Genomic DNA, 25,135 nt, shown 5'->3' with positions numbered 1-25,135 from the left:
ATAACAAAAACCAAGGATAGCTAAAACTATCCTCAACAATAAAAGAATTTCTGGTGGAATTGCCATCCCTGACCTCAAGCAGTATTACAGAGCAATAGTGATAAAAACTGTATGGTATTGATACAGAGACAGACAGATGGACAAGTGGAATAGAGTTGAAGATCCAGAAATGAACCCACACACCTATGGTCACTTCATCTTTGACAAGGGAAGTAAAACCATCCAATGGAAAAAAGATAGCATTTTCAGCAAATGGTGCTGGTTCAACTAGAGGTCAGCATGTAGAAGAATACAGATCGATCCATCCTTATCACCCTGTACAAAGCTTCAGTCCAAGTGAATCAAGAACCTCCACATCAAACCAGTAGAAGAAACCTACACTCAAAACAATAGAGAAAAAGTAGGGAAGGATTTCAAACACATAGACACTGGGGCAAATTTTCTGAACAGAATACCAATGGCTTATGCTCTAAGATCAAGAATCGACAAATGGGATCGCATGAAACTGCAAAGCTTCTGTAAAGCAAAAGACACTGTCATTAGGACAAAACACCAACCAACAGATTGAGAAAAGATCTTTACCAATCCTCCCAATAGAGGGCTAATATCCAAAATATACAAATACTCAAGAAGTTAGACTCCAGAGAGCCAAATAACCTTATTAAAAAGTGGGGTACAGAGCTAAATAAGAATTCACAGCTGAAGATTATTGAATGTCGGAGAAGCACCTAATGAAATGTTCAACATCCTTAGTCATCAGGGAAATGCAAATCAAAACAACCCTGAGATTCCACCTCATACCAGTCAGAATGGCTAAGATAAAAAGCTCAGGCTACAGAAGATTCTGGCGAGGATGTGTAGGAAGAGGAACACTCCTCCATTGTTGGTGGGATTGCAAACTGGTACAACCTCTCTGGAAATCAGTCTGGAGGTTCCTCAGAAAATTGTACATTGCACTACCTGAGGACACAGCTTTATCTATCCTGGGCATTTACCCAAAAGATGCTCCAACATACAACAAAGACACACGCTCCACTATGTTCACAGCAGCCTTATTTATAATAGCCAGAAGTTGGAAAGAACCCAGACATTTTTCAACAGAAGAATGGATACAAAAAATGTGGTACATCTACACAATGGAGTACTACTCAGCTATCAAAGACAATGACTTCATGAAATTCATAGGCAAATGGATGGTATTAGAAAATATAATCCTGAGTGAGGTAACCCAATCACAGAAAAGTACACATGGTATGCACTCACTAATAAGTGGATATTAGACTGAAAGCTCTAATTACCCAAGATGCAATCCACAGACCACATGTAACTCAAGAAGGATGACCAAAATGTGGATGCTTCACTCCTTCTTAAAAAAGGGAACAAACTGGAAGAGCTTGAAGGGGCTCGAGACCCCATATGTACAACAATGCCAAGCAACCAGAGCTTCCAGGGACTAAGCCACTACCTAAAGACTATACATGGACTGACCCTGGACTCTGACCTCATAGGTAGCAATGAATATCCTAGTAAGAGCACCAGTGGAAGGGGAAGCCCTGGGTCCTGCTAAGACTGAACCCCCAGTGAACTAGACTGTGGGGGAGGGAGGGCGGCAATGGGGGGAGGGTTGGGAGGGGACCACCCATAAGGAAGGGGAGGAGGGAGGGGGATGTTTGCCCGGAAACCGGGAAAGGGAATAACACTCAAAATGTATATAAGAAATACTCAAGTTAATAAAAAAAAAGAAAAAAAGAAAAAAAGGGAACAAAAATATCCATAGGAATGGATAGGGAGGCAAAGTTTAGAGCAGAATCTGAAGGAACAACCATTAGAACCTGCCCCAAATGTGGCCCATATATATACAGCCACCAAAACTAGATAAGACGGATGAAGCTAAGAAGTGCATGCTGAGAGGAACTGGATATAGATCTCTGCTGAGACACATAGCCAGAACATGTCAAACACAGAGGCAAATGCTAGCCTCAAACTAATGAACTAATGGGGCTCCCACTGGAAGAATTAGAGAAAGGATTGAAGGGGCTTGCAACTCCATAAGAACAACAACGTCAACTATCCAGAGCTTCCAGGGACTAAACCGCTACCCAAAGACTATATACATGGACTGACCCATGGCTCCTACTGCATATGTAGCAAAGGATGGCCTTGCTGGGCACCAATGGATGAAGAAGCCCTTAGTCCTGCCATGGTTGGACCCCCAGTGTAGGGGATGGTCGGGGGGCAGGGTGGCAGTAAGGGGGTTGATGTGAGGGTAATACCCTTATAGAAAGTGAGGGGGGAGGGTTTAGGGGGCTTATGGACAGGAAACTGGGAAAGGGAATAACATTTGACATGTAAATAAATACCCAATTTTTTAAAGAGAGGAAAAAACTACCATATGTGTGGGTGGTATCAATGTGAATTACTTTAGCTTTTTCATATATTATCATAACTATTTCATACTTAAAATACATAGAGATGTGAATCAGAGAATAAAGAACTGTTCTTACATTAAGAAAGAAATGTAAATAAAACAACTAAAAATTCCAAAAAGGAATTCTAAATATATACAAATATATACCAGAATATATACAAAGTGCCCCTGATCAGATGCTAGGCATTTTTCAAACTCATCTTCTACCCAAGGTGAGTACATATTGTTGCTTGCATGGATTCCTGTGTCGCACAACATGTCCGCCCTGATCTTAGTGGATAATAACCTGGGCTTTTCAAACCTGAGATCAAGTATCAGCATGGGAATTTTTTCTCATTCTGATATAGCACAAGCTTGGTGAATGAGCTGTGAGAAATTTTGTGCTCTAGAAACCTTTATCATGTCAGTTATCAAAATGAGCTGTGATTGTGTCTATGGTGTCAGGATCCCAACTCAGATATGAATTTTCAAAACTATACTCGGTCTTCTCAGTTTTTGTCTAATCCCAATATTTTTTTTAAACCATACCTTAATCATTAATAGCAAACATTCTCATATAAGTTTCCAGCCATTGAACTCTGTAGTCAGACTGTCCTGGTAGGTACAACGTTCAGTGTCTTTGTGGCCTTGGATGAGCTACTTATACATTCTTATACATTCTTGTTCTTAATCATTTGTGAAATAAAGACACATGCCAAGGATACTTTAAAGATAGGAAATATGGATCCCGGCCCGCAGCAGCTCTCTGCTCCCAGACCCGGTGAGAGAGAGACCCAACCGCCTGGTCAGGTGCACACTCCTGAGGCTGCAGAGCGGAAGAGACCACCAACACTGCTCACCCCTGCCCACATCCCTGGCCCAAGAGGAAACTGTATAAGGCCTCTGGGCTCCCGTGGGGGAGGGCCCAGGAGCGGCAGGACACCTGCCTGAGACACTGCCGGAACCTGAAAGAAACAGACCGGATAAACAGTTCTCTGCACCCAAATCCCGTGGGAGGGAGAGCTAAACCTTCAGAGAGGCAGACAAGCCTGGGAAACCAGAAGAGACTGCTCCCTGCACACACATCTCGGACACCAGAGGAAAAAGCCAAAGACCATCTGGAACCCTGGTGCACTGAAGCTCCCGGAAGGGGCAGCACAGGTCTTCCTGGTTGCTGCCGCTGCAGAGAGCCCATGGGTAGCACCCCACGAGCGAACTTGAGCCTCAGGACCACAGGTAAGACCAAATTTTCTGCTGCAAGAAAGCTGCCTGGTGAACTCAAGACACAGGCCCACAGGAACAGCTGAAGACCTGTAGAGAGGAAAAACTACACGCCCGAAAGCAGAACACTCTGTCCCCATAACTGACTGAAAGAGAGGAAAACAGGTCTACAGCACTCCTGACACACAGGCTTATAGGACAGTCTAGCCACTGTCAGAAATAGCAGAACAAAGTAACACTAGAGATAATCTGATGGCGAGAGGCAAGCGAAGGAACCCAAGCAACAGAAACCAAGACTGCATGCCATCATCGGAGCCCAATTCTCCCACCAAAACAAACATGGAATATCCAAACACACCAGAAAAGCAAGATCTAGTTTCAAAATCATATTTGATCATGATGCTGGAGGACTTCAAGAAAGACATGAACACACTTAGGGAAACACAGGAAAACATTAATAAACAAGTAGAAGCCTACAGAGAGGAATCGCAAAAATGCCTGAAAGAATTCCAGGAAAACACAATCAAACAGTTGAAGGAATTAAAAATGGAAATAGAAGCAATCAAGAAAGAACACATGGAAACAGCCCTGGATATAGAAAACCAAAAGAAGAGACAAGGAGCTGTAGATACAAGCTTCACGAACAGAATACAAGAGATGAAAGAGAGAATCTCAGGAGCAGAAGATTCCATAGAAATCATTGACTCAACTGTCAAAGATAATGTAAAGCGGAAAAAGCTACTGGTCCAAAACATACAGGAAATCCAGGACTCAATGAGAAGATCAAACCTAAGGATAATAGGTATAGAAGAGAGTGAAGACTCCCAGCTCAAAGGACCAGTAAATATCTTCAACAAAATCAGAGAAGAAAACTTCCCTAACCTAAAAAAAGAGATACCCATAGACATACAAGAAGCCTACAGAACTCCAAATAGATTGGACAAGAAAAGAAACACCTCCCGTCACATAATTGTCAAAACACCAAACGCACAAAATAAAGAAAGAATATTAAAAGCAGTAAGGGAAAAAGGTCAAGTAACATATAAAGGGAGACCTATCAGAATCACACCAGACTTCTCGCCAGAAACTATGAAGGCCAGAAGATCCTGGACTGATGTCATACAGACCCTAAGAGAACACAAATGCCAGCCCAGGTTACTGTATCCAGCAAAACTCTCAATTAACATTGATGGAGAAACCAAGATATTCCATGACAAAACCAAATTTACACAATATCTTTCTACAAATCCAGCACTACAAAGGATAATAAATGGTAAAGCCCAACATAAGGAGGCAAGCTATACCCTAGAAGAAGCAAGAAACTAATCGTCTTGGCAACAAAACAAAGAGAATGAAAGCACACAAACATAACCTCACATCCAAATATGAATATAAAGGGAAACAATAATCACTATTCCTTAATATCTCTCAATATCAATGGCCTCAACTCCCCAATAAAAAGACATAGATTAACAAACTGGATACGCAACGAGGACCCTGCATTCTGCTGCCTACAGGAAACACACCTCAGAGACAAAGACAGACACTACCTCAGAGTGAAAGGCTGGAAAACAACTTTCCAAGCAAATGGTCAGAAGAAGCAAGCTGGAGTAGCCATTCTAATATCAAATAAAATCAATTTCCAACTAAAAGTCATCAAAAAAGATAAGGAAGGACACTTCATATTCATCAAAGGAAAAATCCACCAAGATGAACTCTCAATCCTAAATATCTATGCCCCAAATACAAGGGCACCTACATACGTAAAAGAAACCTTACTAAAGCTCAAAACACACATTGCACCTCACACAATAATAGTGGGAGATTTCAACACCCCACTCTCATCAATGGACAGATCATGGAAACAGAAATTAAACAGTGATGTCGACAGACTAAGAGAAGTCCTGAGCCAAATGGACTTAACGGATATTTATAGAACATTCTATCCTAAAGCAAAAGGATATACCTTCTTCTCAGCTCCTCATGGTACCTTCTCCAAAATTGACCATATAATTGGTCAAAAAACGGGCCTCAACAGGTACATAAAGATAGAAATAATCCCATGCGTGCTATCGGACCACCACGGCCTAAAACTGGTCTTCAATAACAATAAGGGAAGAATGCCCACATATACGTGGAAATTGAACAATGCTCTACTCAATGATAACCTGGTCAAGGAAGAAATAAAAAAGAAATTAAAAACTTTTTAGAATTTAATGAAAATGAAGATACAACATACTCAAACTTATGGGACACAATGAAAGCTGTGCTAAGAGGAAAACTCATAGCGCTGAGTGCCTGCAGAAAGAAACAGGAAAGAGCATATGTCAGCAGCTTGACAGCACACCTAAAAGCTCTAGAACAAAAAGAAGCAAATACAACCAGGAGGAGTAGAAGGCAGGAAATAATCAAACTCAGAGCTGAAATCGACCAAGTAGAAACAAAAAGGACCATAGAAAGAATCAACAGAACCAAAAGTTGGTTCTTTGAGAAAATCAACAAGATAGATAAACCCTTAGCCAGACTAACGAGAGGACACAGAGAGTGCGTCCAAATTAACAAAATCAGAAATGAAAAGGGAGACATAACTACAGATTCAGAGGAAATTCAAAAAATCATCAGATCTTACTATAAAAACCTATATTCAACAAAATTTGAAAATCTTCAGGAAATGGACAATTTCCTAGACAGATACCAGGTATCGAAGTTAAATCAGGAACAGATAAACGAGTTAAACAACCCCATAACCCCTAAGGAAATAAAGCAGTCATTAAAGGTCTCCCAACCAAAAAGAGCCCAGGTCCAGACGGGTTTAGTGCAGAATTCTATCAAACCTTCATAGAAGACCTCATACCAATATTATCCAAACTATTCCACAAAATTGAAACAGATGGAGCCCTACCGAATTCCTTCTCCGAAGCCACAATTACTCTTATACCTATACCACACAAAGACACAACAAAGAAAGAGAACTTCAGACCAATTTCCCTTATGAATATCGACGCAAAAATACTCAATAAAATTCTGGCAAACAGAATTCAAGAGCACATCAAAACAATCATCCACCATGATCAAGTAGGCTTCATCCCAGGCATGCAGGGATGGTTTAATATACGGAAAACCATCAACGTGATCCATTATATAAACAAACTGAAAGAACAAAACCACATGATCACTTCATTAGATGCTGAGAAAGCATTTGACAAAATTCAACACCCCTTCATGATAAAAGTCCTGGAAAGAATAGGAATTCAAGGCCCATACCTAAACATACTAAAAGCCATATACAGCAAACCAGTTGCTAACATTAAACTAAATGGAGAGAAACTTGAAGCAATCCCACTAAAATCAGGGACTAGACAAGGCTGCCCACTCTCTCCCTACTTATTCAATATAGTTCTTGAAGTTCTAGCCAGAGCAATCAGACAACAAAAGGAGATCAAAGGGATACAGATCGGAAAAGAAGAGGTCAAAATATCACTATTTGCAGATGATATGATAGTATATTTAAGTGATCCCAAAAGTTCCACCAGAGAACTACTAAAGCTGATAAACAACTTCAGCAAAGTGGCTGGGTATAAAATTAACTCAAATAAATCAGTTGCCTTCCTCTATACAAAAGAGAAACAAGCCGAGAAAGAAATTAGGGAAACGACACCCTTCATAATAGACCCAAATAATATAAAGTACCTCGGTGTGACTTTAACCAAGCAAGTAAAAGATCTGTACAATAAGAACTTCAAGACACTGAGGAAAGAAATTGAAGAAGACCTCAGAAGATGGAAAGATCTCCCATGCTCATGGATTGGCAGGATTAATATAGTAAAAATGGCCATTTTACCAAAAGCAATCTACAGATTCAATGCAATCCCCATCAAAATACCAATCCAATTCTTCAAAGAGTTAGACAGAACAATTTGCAAATTCATCTGGAATAACAAAAAACCCAGGATAGCTAAAGCTATCCTCAACAATAAAAGGACTTCAGGGGGAATCACTATCCCTGAACTCAAGCAGTATTACAGAGCAATAGTGATAAAAACTGCATGGTATTGGTACAGAGACAGACAGATAGACCAATGGAATAGAATTGAAGACCCAGAAATGAACCCACACACCTATGGTCACTTGATTTTTGACAAAGGAGCCAAAACCATCCAACGGAAAAAAGATAGCATTTTCAGCAAATGGTGCTGGTTCAACTGGAGGGCAACATGTAGAAGAATGCAGATCGATCCATGCTTATCACCCTGTACAAAGCTTAAGTCCAAGTGGATCAAGGACCTCCACATCAAACCAGACACACTCAAACTAATAGAAGAAAAACTAGGGAAGCATCTGGAACACATGGGCACTGGAAAAAATTTCCTGAACAAAACACCAATGGCTTATGCTCTAAGATCAAGAATAGACAAATGGGATCTCATAAAACTGCAAAGCTTCTGTAAGGCAAAGGACACTGTGGTTAGGACAAAACGGCAACCAACAGATTGGAAAAGATCTTTACCAATCCTACAACAAATAGAGGCCTTATATCCAAAATATACAAAGAACTCAAGAAGTTAGACCGCAGGGAAACAAATAACCCTATTAAAAAATGGGGTTCAGAGCTAAACAAAGAATTCACAGCTGAGGAATGCCGAATGGCTGAGAAACACCTAAAGAAATGTTCAACATATTTAGTCATAAGGGAAATGCAAATCAAAACAACCCTGAGATTTCACCTCACACCAGTGCGATTGGTTAAGATCAAAAACTCAGGTGACAGCAGATGCTGGCGAGGATGTGGAGAAAGAGGAACACTCCTCCATTGTTGGTGGGATTGCAGACTGGTAAAACATTCTGGAAATCAGTCTGGAGGTTCCTCAGAAAATTGGACATTGAACTGCCTGAGGATCCAGCTATACCTCTCTTGGGCATATACCCAAAAGATGCCTCAACATATAAAAGAGACACGTGATCCACTATGTTCATCGCAGCCTTATTTATAATAGCCAGAAAATGGAAAGAACCCAGATGCCCTTCAACAGAGGAATGGATACAGAAAATGTGGTACATCTACACAATGGAATATTACTCAGCTATCAAAAACAACGAGTTTATGAAATTCGTAGGCAAATGGTTGGAACTGGAAAATATCATCCTGAGTGAGCTAACCCAATCACAGAAAGACATACATGGTATGCACTCATTGATAAGTGGCTATTAGCCCAAATGCTTGAATTACCCTAGATCCCTAGAACAAACGAAACTCAAGACGGATGATCAAAATGTGAATGCTTCACTCCTTCTTTAAATGAGGAAAAAGAATACCCTTGGCAGGGAAGGGAGAGGCAAAGATTAAAACAGAGACTGAAGGAACACCCATTCAGAGCCTGTCCCACATTTGGCCCATACATATACAGCCACCCAATTAGACAAGATGGATGAAGCAAAGAAGTGCAGACCGACAGGAGCCGGATGTAGATCGCTCCTGAGAGACACAGCCAGAATACAGCAAATACAGAGGCGAATGCCAGCAGCAAACCACTGAACTGAGAATAGGTCCCCTATTGAAGGAATCAGAGAAAGAACTGGAAGAGCTTGAAGGGGCTCAAGACCCCAAAAGTACAACAATGCCAAGCAACCAGAGCTTCCAGGGACTAAGCCACTACCTAAAGACTATACATGGACTGACCCTGGACTCTGACCCCATAGGTAGCAATGAATATCCTAGTAAGAGCACCAGTGGAAGGGGAAGCCCTGGGTCCTGCTAAGACTGAACCCCCAGTGAACTAGTCTATGGGGGGAGGGCGGCAATGGGGGGAGGGTTGGGAGGGGAACACCCATAAGGAAGGGGAGGGGGGAGGGGGATGTTTGCCCGGAAACTGGGAAAGGGAATAACACTGGAAATGTATATAAGAAATACTCAAGTTAATAAAAAAAGAAAGAAAGAAAGAAAGAGACAAGGAGGGGGATATAGGAGGGTTTGGAGGGAGGAAAAGTGAAGGGGAAATTATGCAATTATATTACAATATGAAAAATTAAATAAATAATAAATATGGCTATGTAAAAAAAAAAAAAGATGATCATTTTCACTATGGTAATCCTACTGATCCATGAGCATGGAAGGGATTTGTGAGGCAGGGTTCCAAGGCAGTCTTGGAGCCTTGCAGACCTCTGAAGGAAGACAGGATGCTCTTGGGTTGCCCCAAAGCTTTTTCAACACCCAAGGATGAACCCAGAGCAAGACAATAGAAGTAGGGGACCTCACATAACTTTCCTTTGCTGGCTATGCCTTCAGGCAAACCTGATTGGGTAAGGATTGTAGGAGCAAGTTTCCAAGCTGCTCAGTCTTGGGGTCTCACAGGCCTCTATGGAGAAGCAGGATGCTCTTGGGATTTCACATGTCTCCTCGGATCATGCACATGACCAGAGATAAAATGATGTAGTACATACTTCTTGGATAACATTTAGTCTGTATTTATTCTATGAAAACTGCATAAATAAAGAAGCAACCTAATTGTTTCTCAGTCAGAGATGCAAGATTCCCAGGCCACCAAGCCTGACTCACTGCTCACTGGCTGAATCCTAATCTACTCTCAGGAACCATTCAACCAACAGGGCAGGATCCCAGCTACAGAAATACAGGTGGCCCCTGTGGCAGCTCAGGACCAGTCACATTAGCATAATTTCTTGGAGGCAACACGGACCATTGACACCATCATGGCTCCTGGCCACAGCATTGATAATGGAGGTCAACATGATCTCAGGTGAGGCAGAGGCCACTCATATCCACAAAGTCCCCAGTGGCACCACTGCCAACACACATAACCATGGTTTTAGGCAAAATTATAAATTTAACCAGAACCTTGTTTCAGCTCACTACTCAGGTGCGATTTCTGTAACAGGTACTAAAGTAAATACTTCATAGTATTCATAAAGTGCTTAATATTGAAACTATGCAGTGGCTGGGTAAGTATCAACTGGGTAGAGTGGCATTGAAAATAATCTGTCTCTGATTATGTAGCTCCATGGAAAAGCATCATGTCAAATATGAAATTTGTGAATAATCCTTTTACAAAGATATCGTAGAAAAATACATTTTAAGAAATTCTCTAGTCTTTGCTAATTATGCTACTGAGATTTGTGCGCAATAACCTCAGTACTGTATATTAAGCCAATTTCCAAATCATGGAGTCCACGTCAATATTTATTCAGTGCTTCTTTTTTCATACATATACTTCACATTCTGTTTTCTTATGATTCCAAATTCACTCTGTTGTTATTTGTAATCTCAACTAATAAATTCACACGCATATTATCCTTTAAGTCATAAAATCTGGGATGTTTTCTCATATAAATTCATACTTCATTCTTACTGGATTTTATCTCCATATCACACCTTCATTTCTTCTGTGTAAAATGATTATTATTCTCTGATCTCCTGTTTTCTTATTTCTTTCAGAGCTTCCTTCTGCATTTTTGGCTGCTCAGTCTAATTGTATTTTGTTAATGTCACAGTAATCAATCAGAAGCCCAATTTAGTCATGTTTCTCCACTACACGAAATCTTTAAAAATTTCCAGAGAGATGTTATTTATTTAAGTAAATTTAAAGCTGCCACATGATTAGAACTTGACCTCTTTGTAAAATAGCATGTCTCACAAGGTCACTGATTTCTGTCTCTTCGTTTTTACATACCCACCCTTTCCTAATTTGATGAAAAGAATCTGTTATTTCAAGAGTGAGAACCAGCATCATTTACTCTCGTGGATAGTGTTGTGTCAACTTGACACATGCTAGAATTTTCTGAAAGGTGGGAATTTCCTTTGCCTCCATAAGATTCAGATGAGGGATATTTTACCATTTAGTGGTTGATGGGGAAGTACACAGTCTGCTGGGGTTTGTGCCAGCCCAAGTCTGGTATTCTGGGTACTAAGAAACCTTGATGAGTAACCTATGGAGAGCAAGGCAACATGCAGCACCCTTCCATAGCTTTACCTTCAATTCCTGTTCAATCATGGTTCCTGCCATGATTAAGTTTATGTCCTGAGATCCTTCTATCATCAATAGTAATAAGAGAGTGTACCCAAATAAACCCTTTCCTTCTGAAGTTACTATGGTCCTGGTGAAACATCACAGCAATAGTGACTCTAAGACATTTATTAAGAAGTTCTTTCTAATCCTTCTTCAAACACAATTAGTTACACATTTTAAGTTCTTTTGCACTCTGTTGACTTTTAGCATGGCAGTTATTTAGATGTGCCCCAAGGAAAAGATCTTTACTAACTACATCTGATAGAGGGCTAACAACCAAAATATACAAAGAACTCAAGATTTTAGAATCCAGAGAACAAAATAACCATATGAAAAAAATTAATACAGAACTAAACAAAGAATTCCCAACTAAGAAATTTTGAATGGCTGAGATGAACCTTATTTGTAGGCAAATGGTTGGAACTGGAAAATATCATCCTGAGTGAGGTAACCCAATCACAGAAAAACACACATGGTACGCACTCATTGATAAGTGGCTATTAGCACAAATGCTTGAATTACCGTAGATGCCTAGAACAAATGAAACTCAAGACGGATGATCAAAATGTGAATGCTTCACTCCTTCTTTAAATGAGGAAAAAGAATACCCTTGGCAGGGAAGGGAGAGGCAAAGATTAAAACAGAGACTGAAGGAACACCCATTCAGAGCCTGCCCCACATTTGGCCCATACATATACAGCCACCCTATTAGACAAGATGGATGAAGCAAAGAAGTGCAGACCGACAGGAGCCGGATGTAGATCGCTCCTGAGAGACACAGCCAGAATACAGCAAATACAGAGGCGAATGCCAGCAGCAAACCACTGAACTGAGAATAGGTCCCCTATTGAAGGAATCAGAGAAAGAACTGGAAGAGCTTGAAGGGGCTCGAGACCCCATATGTACAACAATGCCAAGCAACCAGAGCTTCCAGGGACTAAGCCACTACCTAAAGACTATACATGGACTACTGACCCTGGACTCTGACCTCATAGGTAGCAATGAATATCCTAGTAAGAGCAACAGTGGAAGGGGAAGCCCTGGGTCCTGCTAAGACTGAACCCCCAGTGAACTAGACTGGTGGGGGGAGGGTGGCAATGGGGGGAGGGTTGGGAGGGGAACACCCATAAGGAAGGGGAGGGGGGAGGGGGATGTTTGCCCGGAAACCGGGAAAGGGAATAACACTCGAAATGTATATAAGAAATACTCAAGTTAATAAAAAAAAATAAATAAAAAATAAAAATAAAAATAAAAAATAAATAAATAAATAAATAAAAAACAAGAACATCTTGAATTTCACAGGTATATTCGTGGAACTAGAAAATACCCTGAGTGAGGTAATGTAGACCCAAAAGGACATGGCATGGTATACACTTACTTATAAGTGGATTTTAGCCACAAAGCACAGGATAGTCACACTTTAATCAACAGAACCACCCCTCCCCCCAAAAAATAACAAGTAGGGCCCAAAGGAGGATGCTTGAATCTTTCTCAGATGGGGAAACAAAATAGATATTGGAGGTCAATGGAAGAAGGAAACTGGGTGCAAGAGAATATAGGGATTAGAGGGGGAGATCATATGTAGGGAAAGCAGGGGAGAGAGGTTTATTGGTGTGGAGGTTTCTAGGATATTCCAGAGTCTTGGGATAAGGGAAGGCCATGGAAGATCTATGGGGGCAACTCTAGATGAGACTCCTAGCAGTGGGGGATATTGATCCAGAAGTGGTCACTTCCTGTAGCCAAGTAGGACTCCAATTGGTAGGATAAGGGCATCAACCCACCCACAAAATGTTCAACTCAAAATGTGACCCTCCTAATAGAAATGCAGGGACAAAGATAGAGCAGAAGCAGGGAAAATGTTCAACCTGCCTCCCACAGCCCTACTCTGATTAATTTGTTACCCCTTTCTAAGTGGGATTGAAACATCCTCATTTGGACCTTCCTTCTTGATAAACTTCTTATGGTCTATGGGTAGTATCATGGATATTCTGTACTTTTTCAGTGAGTACATACCGTGTGTGTCCTTTTGGGTCTGGGTTACCTCACTAAGAATGACATTTTCTAGTTCTGTCAGTGAGCCTGCAAAATTCATGGTATCCTTGTTTTTAATAGATGAATAGTATTACTTTGTGTAAATGAACCACAATTTCTGTATCCATTCTTCAGTTGATGGACATTTGAGTTGCTTCTAGCTTCTGACTGTTATGAATAAGGCTGCTAAAAAACATACTGGAACGTGTGTCTTTCTGATATGGTAGAGCATCTTTTGGATATATGCCCAGGAGTAGTAGAGCCTCTTCAGTTGTCTTCAGGGAGAACTATTTCCAATTTCCTGAGGAACTTTCAGATTGATTTCCAAACTGGTTGCACCAATTTGCAATGCCAGCAATGGAGGAGTGTTCCTCTTTATCCTAACCAACATGTGCTGTCACCTGAGGTTTTGATCTTAGCAATTCTGACTGGTATAAGGTGGAATATCAGGGTCGTTTTGATTTGCATTTCCCTGATGACTAAGGATGTTGAACATTTCTTTAAGTGGTTCTCAGCCATTTTCCACTCCTCTGCTGAGAATTCTCTGTATGGCTCTGTGCCCCATTTTTAACAGGGTTATTTGGTTTTCTGGAGTCTAACTTCTTGAGTTCTTTGTATATTTTGGATATTAGCCCTCTATCAGATGTAGGGATGGAAAAGATCTTTGCCCAATCTGTAGGTTGCTGTTTTGACCTATTGACAGTGTCCTTTGCCTTACAGAAGTTTTTCAAATTTACGAGGTCCTATTTGTTGATTGTTGATCTTAGAGCATGAGTCACTGGTGTTCTGTTCAGGAAATTTTTCCCTGTGCAAAGTGTTTGTTTTTCTATTGAATTCACTTTATCTGGTTTTATGTGGAGGTCCTTGGCCCAAATGGACTTGAGATTTGTACAAGGAGATAAGAATGGATCAATTTGCTTTCTTCTACATGCTTACTGCCAGTTGAACCTGCACCATTTGTTGAAAATGCTTTTTTCCACTGGATGGTTTTGGATCCTTTGTCAAAGGTCAAGTAGCTAAGGATGTACGGGTTCATTTCTGAGTCTTCAATTTCCACTGATCGACCTGCCTGTCTTTGTACCAATACCATGTGGTTTGTTCACTATTGCTCTGTAGTAGAGCTTGAGGTCAGGGATGGTGATTTCCCCAGAAGTTGTTTTATTATTAAATAGGGCTTTTCTCTTTTTTTAATTTTAATTGGATATTTTTATTTATATTTCAAATGTTATCCCTTTTCCCAGTTTCCACCCTTCAAACCCCTTATCCCATCCCTCCTTAATTGCTCCTATGAGAGTGGTCCACTGCCCTAGGATTCCTCTGCACTGTGGCCTCAAGCCTTGACAGGACCAAGGACCTCTCCTCCCACCAATGCCAAATAAGACCCCTTCAGTCCTTCCCCTAAATCCACCGTGGTGGTCCCTGTGATCAGTCCGATTGTTGGCTTCCAGCATTCACATTTGTATTGATCAGGATGTGGCAGAACCTCTCAGGATACACCTGTATCTGGCTCCTGTCAGAAAGCATGAGAAGGGCTTTTTCCATTCTGAGTTTTTTGTTACTCCAGATAAATTTAAGAATTTCTGTTTCTATCTCTGTGAAGAATTGAGTTGGAAGTTTGATGGGGATTGCATTGAATCTGCAGATTGCTTTGATAAGATAGTCATTTTTACTATATTAATCCTGCTGATCCATGAGCATAGGATTTTTTTTCATCTTCTGAGGTCTTCCACTATTTATTTCTTCAGAGACTTGAAGTTCTTGTTGTATAGATCTTTCACTTCCTTGGTTAGAGGTGCACCGAGATATTTTATAGTATTTGTGACTGTTGTAAAGGGTGACATTGCCCTAATTTCTTTCTCAGCCTGTTTATCCTTTAAGTAAAGGAAAGCTGCTGATTTGTTTGAGTTAATTTTATATACAGTCACTCTGCTGAAGTTGTTTATCAACTGTGGGAGTTGTCTGGTGGAATTTTTGGGTCACTTATGTTTACTATATCATATCTAAGTAGTGATATCTTCACTTCCTCCCTTTCAAATAGTATCTCATACTCTGGTTTCTCTTCAGATCATATAAATCTTTCGCCTTTTACTAAAATCTTTCGCCTTTTACCAAATAGTATCTCCTTGATCTCCATTTGTTGCCTAATTGCTCTGGTTAGAACTCTGAGTACTATATTGACTAGATAGGAAGAAAGTGGGTAGCCTTGTCTTGTCCCTGATTTTAGTGGCATTGTATCAAGTTTCTCTCCATTTAGTTTAATGTTGTCTATTGGTTTGCTGTATATTGCTTTTATTATACTTAAATGTGGACCTAGAATTTGTGATCTTTCCAATACTTTTAACATGAAAGGATATTGTATTTTCTCAAACGCTTTGCACATCTAATGAGATGAGCATGTGGGCTTTTTTCTGTGAGTTTGTATAGTGGATTACATTGATTGATTTTTGAATATTGAAACATCTTGCATCTCTGAATCCTACTTGATCATGGTGAATGATCATTTTGATGTGTTCTCAAAATTCAGTTTATAAGAATTTTATTAAGTATTTTTGCATCAATATTTTTGAGGGAATTTGACTGAAGTTCTTTCTTTGTTGGGTCTTTGTGTGGTTTAAGTATCAGTGTTTCATAGAATTCTGGTTTCATAGAATGTACTGGGGTAGTATGTCTTCTGTTTCAATTTTATCAAACAGTTTGAGAAGTATTAGTATTGGTATTAGGTCTTCTTCAAAGGTCTGATAGAATTCTACACTAAAACGATCTGATACTTGGCATTTTTTGGTTGGGAGAGTTTTAATAACTGCTTTCTTAGGGGTTATGGAGTTATTTAGAAAGTTTATTCAATCATAATTTAACTTTGGTACCAGGTGTCTGTCTAGAAAGTCCTCCATTTCATGCAGGTTTTCCAGGTTTGTTGAATATATAGGCTTTTGTAGTAGGATCCAATCATTTTTTAATTTCTTCAGTTTCTGTTGTTGTGTTGGTTTTTCATTTCTGATTTTGATAAATTGGATACTGTTTCTGTGTCCTCTAGTTAGTTGAGCTAAAGGTTTACCTATCTTGTTGATTTTTGCAAAGAACTAGCTCCTGGATGTGTTGATTCTTTGTATAGTTCTTTCTTTCTATTTAGTTGACTTCAGCTCTGAGTTTGATTATTTCCTGCTGTCTACTCCTCTTGGGTGCATTTGCTTCTTTTTCTTCTAGAGCTTTCAGGTGTGCTGTCAAGCTGCTAGTGTATGCTGTCTCCAGTTTCTTTTCGGAGGCACTCAGAGATATGAGTTTTCCTTTTAGCACTGTTTTTCTTGTATTCAATAAGTTTGGGTATGTTGCACCTTTATTTTCACTAAATTCTAAAAAGTCTTTAATTTTATTCTTTATTTCTTCTCTGACAAAGTTATCATTGAATAGAGCATTGTTCAGCTTCCCTGTGTTTGTGGGCTTTCTGTGGTTTGTTGTTGTTGAAGACCAGCCTTAGTCTGTGGTGATCTGATGGGATGCATAGATTATTTCAATGTTCTTATATCTGCTGAGGCTTGTTTTATGTCCAATTATATGGTAAATTTTTAAGAAAGTACCTTGAGATGTTAAGGAAAAGGTATATTCTTTTGTTTTAGGGTGAAATGTTCTGTAGATATCTGTTAACTCCATTAGTTTCAGTGTATCTCTGTTTAGGTTCTGTTTCCATGATTTGTCCATTGTTGAGAGTGTGGTGTTAAAGTCTCCTACTATTATTGTGTGAGGGTCAATGTATGCTTTGAGATTCAGTAATGTTTCTTTTACAAATGTGGGTGCTCTTGCATTTGGGGCATAGATTTTCAGAATTGAAGTTCATCTTGGTGGATTTTTCCTTTGATGAGTATGTAGTGTCCTTCCCTACCTTTTTTGATAATTTTGGTTGAAAGTCTATTGTTTAGATACTAGAATTGCTACTCTAGCATTTTTCTTGGAACCATTGGCTTGCAAATCTTTTTTCCAACCTTTTAATTTGAGATAGTGTCTGTCTTTGTCACTGAGGTGTGTTTTCTGTATGCAACAAAATGCTGGGTCCTGCTTATATTATTGGCCTGTTAGTCCACGTCTTTCTATTGGGGAATTGAGGCCACTGATATTGACAGATATTAAGGACCAATAATTTTTGCTTCCTGTTCTTTTTGTTGTTAGAGTTGGAATTACGTTGTGTGGTTCTCTTCTTTTGGGTTTATTGTGAGAAGATTAATTTTTTGCTTTTTCTTGGGTGTAGTTTCCCACTTTGTGTTGGAGTTTTCCATCTATTATCCTCTGTAGGGCTGGATTGCACAAGATGTTTTTTAAATATGGTTTTGTCATGGAATATTTTGGTTTCTACATCTATGGTATTGAGAGTTTTTCTGGGTACAGTAGCCTTGGCTGGTTGTACTTTTAGAGTCTGTGTGACATATTCCCAAGTTCTTCTGACTTTTCGAGTCTGGTGGGAAGTCTGGTGTAATTCTGGTAGGTTTCTCTTCATATGTTGCTTGACCTTTTTTCTTACTGCTTTTAATATTCTTTGTTTTGTGTATTTGGTGTTTTCATTATTATGTGGTTGGAGAAATTCCTTTTCTGGTTCAAACTCTTTGGTGTTCTGTAAGCTTCTTGTAGGCTTATGGCATCTCTTTCTTTAGATTGGAGAGGTTTTCTATAATTTGGTTGAAGATACTTTACTGGCCCTTTGAGTTGAGAATTTTCACTCTCTTCTATACCTGTTATTCTTAGGTTTGATCTTTTCATTGTGTCCTGGATTTCTTGAATGTTATGAGTTAGGAGCTTTTCGCTTTTCATATTTTCTTGGACTGATATGTCAATGTCTTCTATGTTATCTTCTAAGCCTAAAATTTCCTGTTCTATCTCTTGTATTATGTGTGGGTGATACATGCATTTGTAACTTCTGATCTCTTTCCTAAGTTTTCCATATCCATAGTTGTCTCCCATTGTGTTTCCTTTATTGTTTCTATTTCCAATTTTAGACCCTGGACAGTTTTATTCAATTCCTTCACCAGTTTGATTGTGTTTTCATGCATTTCTTTAAGAGATTCATGTGTTTCCTCTTTGAGGGCTTGTACCTGTTTACCTGAGTTCTCCTGTATTTTTAAGGGAATTATTTATGCCCTTTTTAAAAGCCCTCTATCATCTCCATGAGATGAAATTTTAGATCTGAATATTGCTTTTCAGGTCTCTTGGAGTATCTAGGACTTGCTGAGATGGGGGAACTGGGTTCTGATGTTGCATTGGTTTCTGTTGCTTGTGGTCTTCTGCTTACTTATTGCCATCTTGTTATCTCTAGTGCTAACTGCCCTTTTGTCTCTGACTGGTAATGTCAGATCTCCTGGGAGTCAAGCTACCTAGAAGATCCTTAGAATCAGGTGTGGCCAACTCCTGAGATCCTGTTGTGTCAGAGCTCCTGGTAGTCAAGCTTTCTCTGTATGTTTCAGGAGTGTGTGGGGAGCCATGGTCCTGGATCCACTCTAGGCACAAATCCTATTTGAGGATTTTTATACTGTATTTTGATGATATTCACTCCCTCCCCAAACTTCTCCCATTCCATCCATTTCCTCATCGACCCAACTTTGTGTTCTCATGTTTTTAAACCCATTGTGACTAATTTGTGCTGCTTATGTATTCTTGAGTTGTATGATACCTTTAAAGAAAACTGACTTTTGTCTCCCAAATGCTATCCATTATCAATAGCATCTCAGCTAGGGATGGGACTTCATGGCCAACTTCCCTTTCAAAGGTAGTATTTGTCTGTCTTGACTTTGTGGTGTTCTTATGTATACTGTCACAATTGTTGTGGATTTGTATCTACAACTGCTCTGTAGTGTCCAGAAAACACAGTTTCCTTGAATTTATTCTTTGCCTCTGGTGCTTACAATCTTTTGAAAGCCCCTTCTGTTATGATCCCTGAGCCTTAGGAGAAGAATGAGTGTGAGATAGATGTCACACTTAGGGCTAAGTGTTCCAAAGTTTCTTATTCTTTGAGCTTTGGCCAGTTGCTGGTATTCGTGCTAATTGTTATATCCTGCAGAAAGAAGCTTCTCTGATGAAGTTTTGAAAAGGCACTAAGTCATTATGAGTTGATAAAGATTCTTGTAAGCCTCTTTCCTAGGCAAGTACTTCATGCTGCAGAGCCCATGGCACGTATCTGGCCATTCCTTCTAATGCCAGTGTTACTAAAACAGTTCCATATACCCAGCAAGATTAACAGAACGTCCTAAATTTTATTCCTAAGCAACCCCAGCAACATTGCAAATGCTACAGAGTCCTTGAGAATGGTCCCTAGGTTACTGATTCATAACCAAGCATCAAATATCTTCTACGGGTAGAAAAATGTATGGTAGTTGGCTCTACCATTTCTCTCCCTCTCTCTCTCCCTCTCCCCCCCTCTCTCCCCCTCTCCCTCCCTCCTTCTACCCCCCCCCCCGTCTCTCTCTCCAACCCATACATAGTTGGTATTTCTAAATGGAGAAAAGTTTTCAAACAAACCATTAAAAAATCAAGGACACCCATATTTTGGCTATCAATTTTATTGCATAACTTTAAATGGAAGCAAGCTACCTTTGGTGAGGATTAAGGGAGAAGGCAGAAATTTCGTGAAGAACATTAGTTTCATGGCCAGTTGCAGCAATTACAGCTGGTATCAAAAACTAACCCTGCCTGACAATGCTGCTGATATGTGATTCCATTGATGCAGTGCCAGAAAGCATTTCTGTCATCTGCCACAGGGTAGAGGCCATCTGCTTTGCCAGCACAGAATCCACTGCCTTCAGAACCTCCACCAGAGCTTCCACCACCACTCCCACTTCCTGGAGGAGTAGTTACTGGTTCAGAAGGTAAGTCAGGGGCTGTGCAACCTGAAACACACAAGTAGAGAGAACTGACAGGTAGGCCTGCTACAACAGCAAACTTTATGTCAAAGTAATGAAAACTATGTGCATTTTTTCCAGAAGATGGAGGCAGTTAACTCAGTTCTCACAACTGAAGAGAATGGGAGACATAGCAGGAATTAAGGAAAAGTGTAATGTGAATCCATGCCAGCATTCTCTTGTTCTGTCTTTTGCCATCTAAAGCATTCAAGAAAGACCTAATATGCAAAAACAAATATTTTAAAGATTTGACTATAAATACCACTAAAAGTAAAACATGAGAACAGTTATGGAGGTTGAAATATTCCCTGAATGATGGACTGGATATGTAAGAGTACCGACACAGCTTCCTGTTGATTCTCCCTCAATAACCAGAGATGTCTCCTGAGCAATACATTGAATAAGGAACAGAGAGGGGGAGGGAAAGAGGGAGGAGGAAGGAGAGGGAGAGGAGGAGAGAAAGGGAGAGGAGAGGAGTCATCTGCAGACTCTTAGAAACCTTGAAGTCCTAGAAAATCTGATCTCACACACTCTAAAGATAGGCTTGATTTTCCATAATTCCCTTAGAAATTGAAAACAGAAAGTCAATAACTTTCTGTCACCTGGACAAGTACAACATAATGAAATGGGAAGAATATCCTAGGGGTGAGAATGCCAAGACTGCCTTTAAATTGATCAGCAGACATTATTAAAACACTCACACAAACACACACACACACACACACACACACACACACACACACACACAGTATACTTATAGGATCTTAACACAGGCCCTGTGTCATTTACCTGCTGTGGGTATATCAAGGGCTTTATTCAAAGTAGAAGTCAGAGGGAATTTTCCCTGGTCACAGAAAGAGCCAGTGAAGTCATCAAGGTCAATGGCCCAGATCATGGCACCACCAAAGTTGTTCTGCTTAAGCCACTGAGCCTGTTGAAGAGTAGAGGAGAGAAGTTTCATTTGTTTTCCTGAGCCTTGGGTCTGTTATGCCATCAAATCCAAGGAACTGACCTTACCTTGACACTGAAGCTCTTGATATTATCATAGCCAACCCACTCATTGCCCTTGTAGGCATAGGGAACTTCCTGGGGGGCATCCCAGTCCTGAGTGGCTCCATTTCTCAGAAAGGTACAAATCTTTAAATGTCAAGAGAGTAAAACCCTTTAAATATTAACCCCATGAAAAAGAAAACACATTTTTTCTTCCCTTTTGTATCCTCAATTGGGGTTACCTGAATTTTATAATTCAGTTTTGTTTGTAAAAAGTAAAATTGGGTTGTTTTCGTTTTTGCAGTGATGCAGATGAGACCCCAGGACTTGCCATATTAGATAAGTAGATGCTCTAACACCCTCACTATGTCACATCCCTAGTCTTTGCTTTGTTAAGGCAGAGTCTCTCTCTCTCTCTATCTATCCATATATATATATATATATATATATATGTATATATATATATATATATATATATATATCTCCAAATATAGGATCATCCTGCTTCAGCTTCCTGAATGTTGAAATTGCAGATATGAGCAACCAAAACTGCAATAAAAAACATCATGAAAAAAATCATTGTACAGTATGATCCTAATTTGTTTTGTCCCTCTGTGTTAGTAATTAAATCCAGGGCTATGGGAATTCTAAGTCAATGTTCAACCACTGAGCTACATTCCCCAGATTTGAGTTACTTCTCAAATTCTACATTTTATCATTTTATCCATATTTTAGTACTATAGTTTTGGAATCTATATTAGTATAGGAAATTTATTTTATTCACTCTGTGTTAATGTAAATAACCTTAATAGTGTGGTCTGCTCTTTGAAGAAATACTGTTTGGATTAAGTATGGAAGTATAGAAGTATCCAAACCCTTTCCCAAACTGAAGACTATGTACAACTTAGGGTGCAGAATTCAAAGAACATTATACAACCCATCTACTGACCTCATAGTAGGCCCAGAACCCAGCCTGCCTGGTATAGGGCCCAGCAGGGCCATTACCAGAGGTAGGGGCACCAATTCCAGTATCAGAAGGGTTGCTTAGGATGTAGGTGTGTCCATACTCTGGAAATCCAACAATGAGCTTCTCAGCTGGGGCTCCATTATCCTTCCAGTAATTCATGACATAATCCTGTAATAGTAGGAGGTTAGACACCAGACCTGAATAGCCAGGGGCCTGTGTTAAGATCCTATTTTAGTGGGCAAATTATCTGATGTTCATAATGAGTGGATTTATTTATTGTTATTTTATTTTTCAAATTTTTTGGATTAAATTACAGTAAATGAGATATGGTCACTAAACTTAAGATATTTGCCTAAATAAATTTGCTTCTGAACTTGCACTAATCTAGAGCCTGATTTTCTACACCCTTCTCCAGTGTGAATTTCTGTAGGTCTTACCACATTGAGGTAGGCATTGCTGCCAGTCTCAGTAGGGAGTTTGTAAAGAGGACTGTTCTCCCCAGTGTAGCCATCCCAGGAGCCATGGAGGTCATATGTCATGACGTGGATGAAATCCAGGTACCTGAGAGGTAGTAAGATTAAAATCACAACTGTTTCTCACATCTATGCAGGCAGAGACACCTTTTCCACCGCAAGTGTGGAGACAAGGTCTTTGAGCACAATACATCTCAAGATTAAGTACAAAGCTTGAAAGGTCCTCACAGAAGTTTAGGATAAGGGCACTACTCACTGAGAAAGTTCAGGGATCTCATAGCCAGCCTGGATGTTGGAAATGCCAGCAGCTACAGCAGCAGTAACCATCAATCTGGGCCTGTTGCTCTCAATAGCCTCCTGCTCAAAAGCTTCACGTAGTTCCTGCAAAATAAGGCAAATACTTTTGAAGTTAGTTTCAGCCATTTAAGTAATAATAAATTCATGTTTGTACAGTGTCTTTCTTCTTCAAAGTACTTTGAAATATTTTGTCTGATTTCAGTCTACCGATATCTTGATAAAGTCAATAATATAGATGGTATTCATTTAAAAATTACAAGAATTCAGTATATGTGGGAGTTAGGAAATTGACACCAGAGTCCCTCAGAAAGTTAATGGAATCCAAGATCTCAAATGACCAGTTAAAGATCATTTCAATCACATCATTTTGAAGATATACTCTCTTCAGTACACTTATATAGCTTTCAATAATTTGGAAAGTTGCTCCTTGCAACACAGACATATCATTCAATGAATTGCTTAATTAGCCAGTGAGGAAGGTGGGAATGGCTGAGTGACAGGTGTTAATTTACCTACATTCTGTATATGGTGGTTTTAATAGGTATGGCTCCCATAGACTTGGATATTTGAATGCTTTGCTCCTAGACAGTGACACTTTTAGGAGGTATGGCCTACTTGGAGTTGATGTGGCTTTGCTGGAAGAAGTGTGGGCCACTTGGAGGAGTGGGCTTTGAGATATCCTATGTTCAAGCTATGCCCAGTGTAGCACCCAGGATTTCTCTGCTGCCTAGGAATCAAGATGTAGAAAATTCAGTGCCTTCTCTAGCACCATGTCTGCCTACACAATGGTATGTTTCCTGCCAGGACAATAATGGACTAAACATATGAAACTGTAAAACAGACCCAATTAAGCATTTTAAGAGTTGCCTTGGTTGACCTGGAGAAGAGACAGCAGAGGTGAGCTGCACACTCCCCACCCAAGCTCCATTGCCTGCCTTCTCAAAGAGGACTGGAGGGCCCAGAAGCATCTAGGTCAGACTGCTCATGAATTCCAGATCCACCTGGGGCAAAGCCAGCAGAGATAAGCAGCATGCTGTCCCCTGTGGTCCTTTGTCAGACCCAAGCCTCTACCTCCCTCCACCCCCCAAGGAGTACTGCTGAAATCAAGAACATCAAGCTAACATCAACAACAAAATGATTAAAGGTAGTTAAAGGCCAGTGTTAGAATACAATCAACAATAGCAAGAATAATACGACACCACCAGAGGTCAGCTATCCAACTGCAGCAAGCCCTAGATATCCTAACACAGACAAAGCACAAGAAAATGACCTTAAATCCAATTTTATACTGGAAATAGATCTACCTGAAGACCCAGATATGTCACTCTTGGGCATATACCCAAAAGATGGCCCACCATGCCACAGGGGGATGTCTTCCTTATTTGTGATATCCAGAAGCTGGAAATAACCTAAATGTCCCACAATGGGAGAGTGGATATAGAAAATGTGGTTCATTTACACAATGGAATACTTTTCAGCTATTAAAAACAAGGACATCGTGTGTTTTGCAGGCAAATGGATGGAGCTAGAAAATAGCATCCTGAGTGAGGTAACTCAGACCCAAAATGACATACATGGTGTGTACTCACTAATAAATGGATATTAGCCAAAAAAAGTACAGAATACACAAGACACAATCCATAGGATTCAAGAAGGTTAACAAGTCAAAGGACCCAAATGAGGATAACTCAATCCCACTAGTGAGGGAGAAGAAAGCAGTCACTGGAGGGTAAAGGGAGGGAGAGACCTGGGTGGGAGAAAAGACAGGTAGGAGAAGGGGAACATGATCAAGTAGTGGGAAGGTAACAGAACTGAAGCCCTGAGGGGCATCAGAAAAAATGTAAACAGGCAAC

General features: G+C 40.0%; 1 protein-coding gene and 1 pseudogene across 7 annotated transcripts in view; one reads left to right on the top strand and one right to left on the bottom strand.

The window, feature by feature from the left end:
- Chia-ps1 (chitinase, acidic, pseudogene 1) overlaps positions 1 to 25,135 on the top strand; it is a 264,086-nt pseudogene that overhangs the window by 102,377 nt on the left and 136,574 nt on the right.
- Chia (chitinase, acidic) overlaps positions 20,201 to 25,135 on the bottom strand; it is a 154,626-nt gene continuing 149,691 nt past the window's right edge. For 6 of the 7 annotated variants that reach the window (XM_087614032.1, XM_087614047.1, XM_087614039.1 and 3 more), the window contains 6 exons: positions 23,242 to 23,366; positions 22,950 to 23,073; positions 22,495 to 22,680; positions 21,573 to 21,692; positions 21,345 to 21,486; positions 20,201 to 20,543 (listed from right to left, as the gene is read on the bottom strand). In XM_087614032.1, coding sequence (XP_087470158.1) covers positions 20,299 to 20,543; positions 21,345 to 21,486; positions 21,573 to 21,692; positions 22,495 to 22,680; positions 22,950 to 23,073; positions 23,242 to 23,366 — 942 coding nt within the window. In that variant the 3' untranslated portion in view covers positions 20,201 to 20,298. 7 annotated transcript variants of the gene reach the window in all.

This window comes from Rattus norvegicus, chromosome 2, assembly GCF_021556685.1.
Source record: "Rattus norvegicus strain SHRSP/BbbUtx chromosome 2, alternate assembly SHRSP_T2T, whole genome shotgun sequence".
Lineage (NCBI taxonomy): Eukaryota > Metazoa > Chordata > Mammalia > Rodentia > Muridae > Rattus > Rattus norvegicus.
This window is presented reverse-complemented; position numbering and strand designations above follow the sequence as displayed.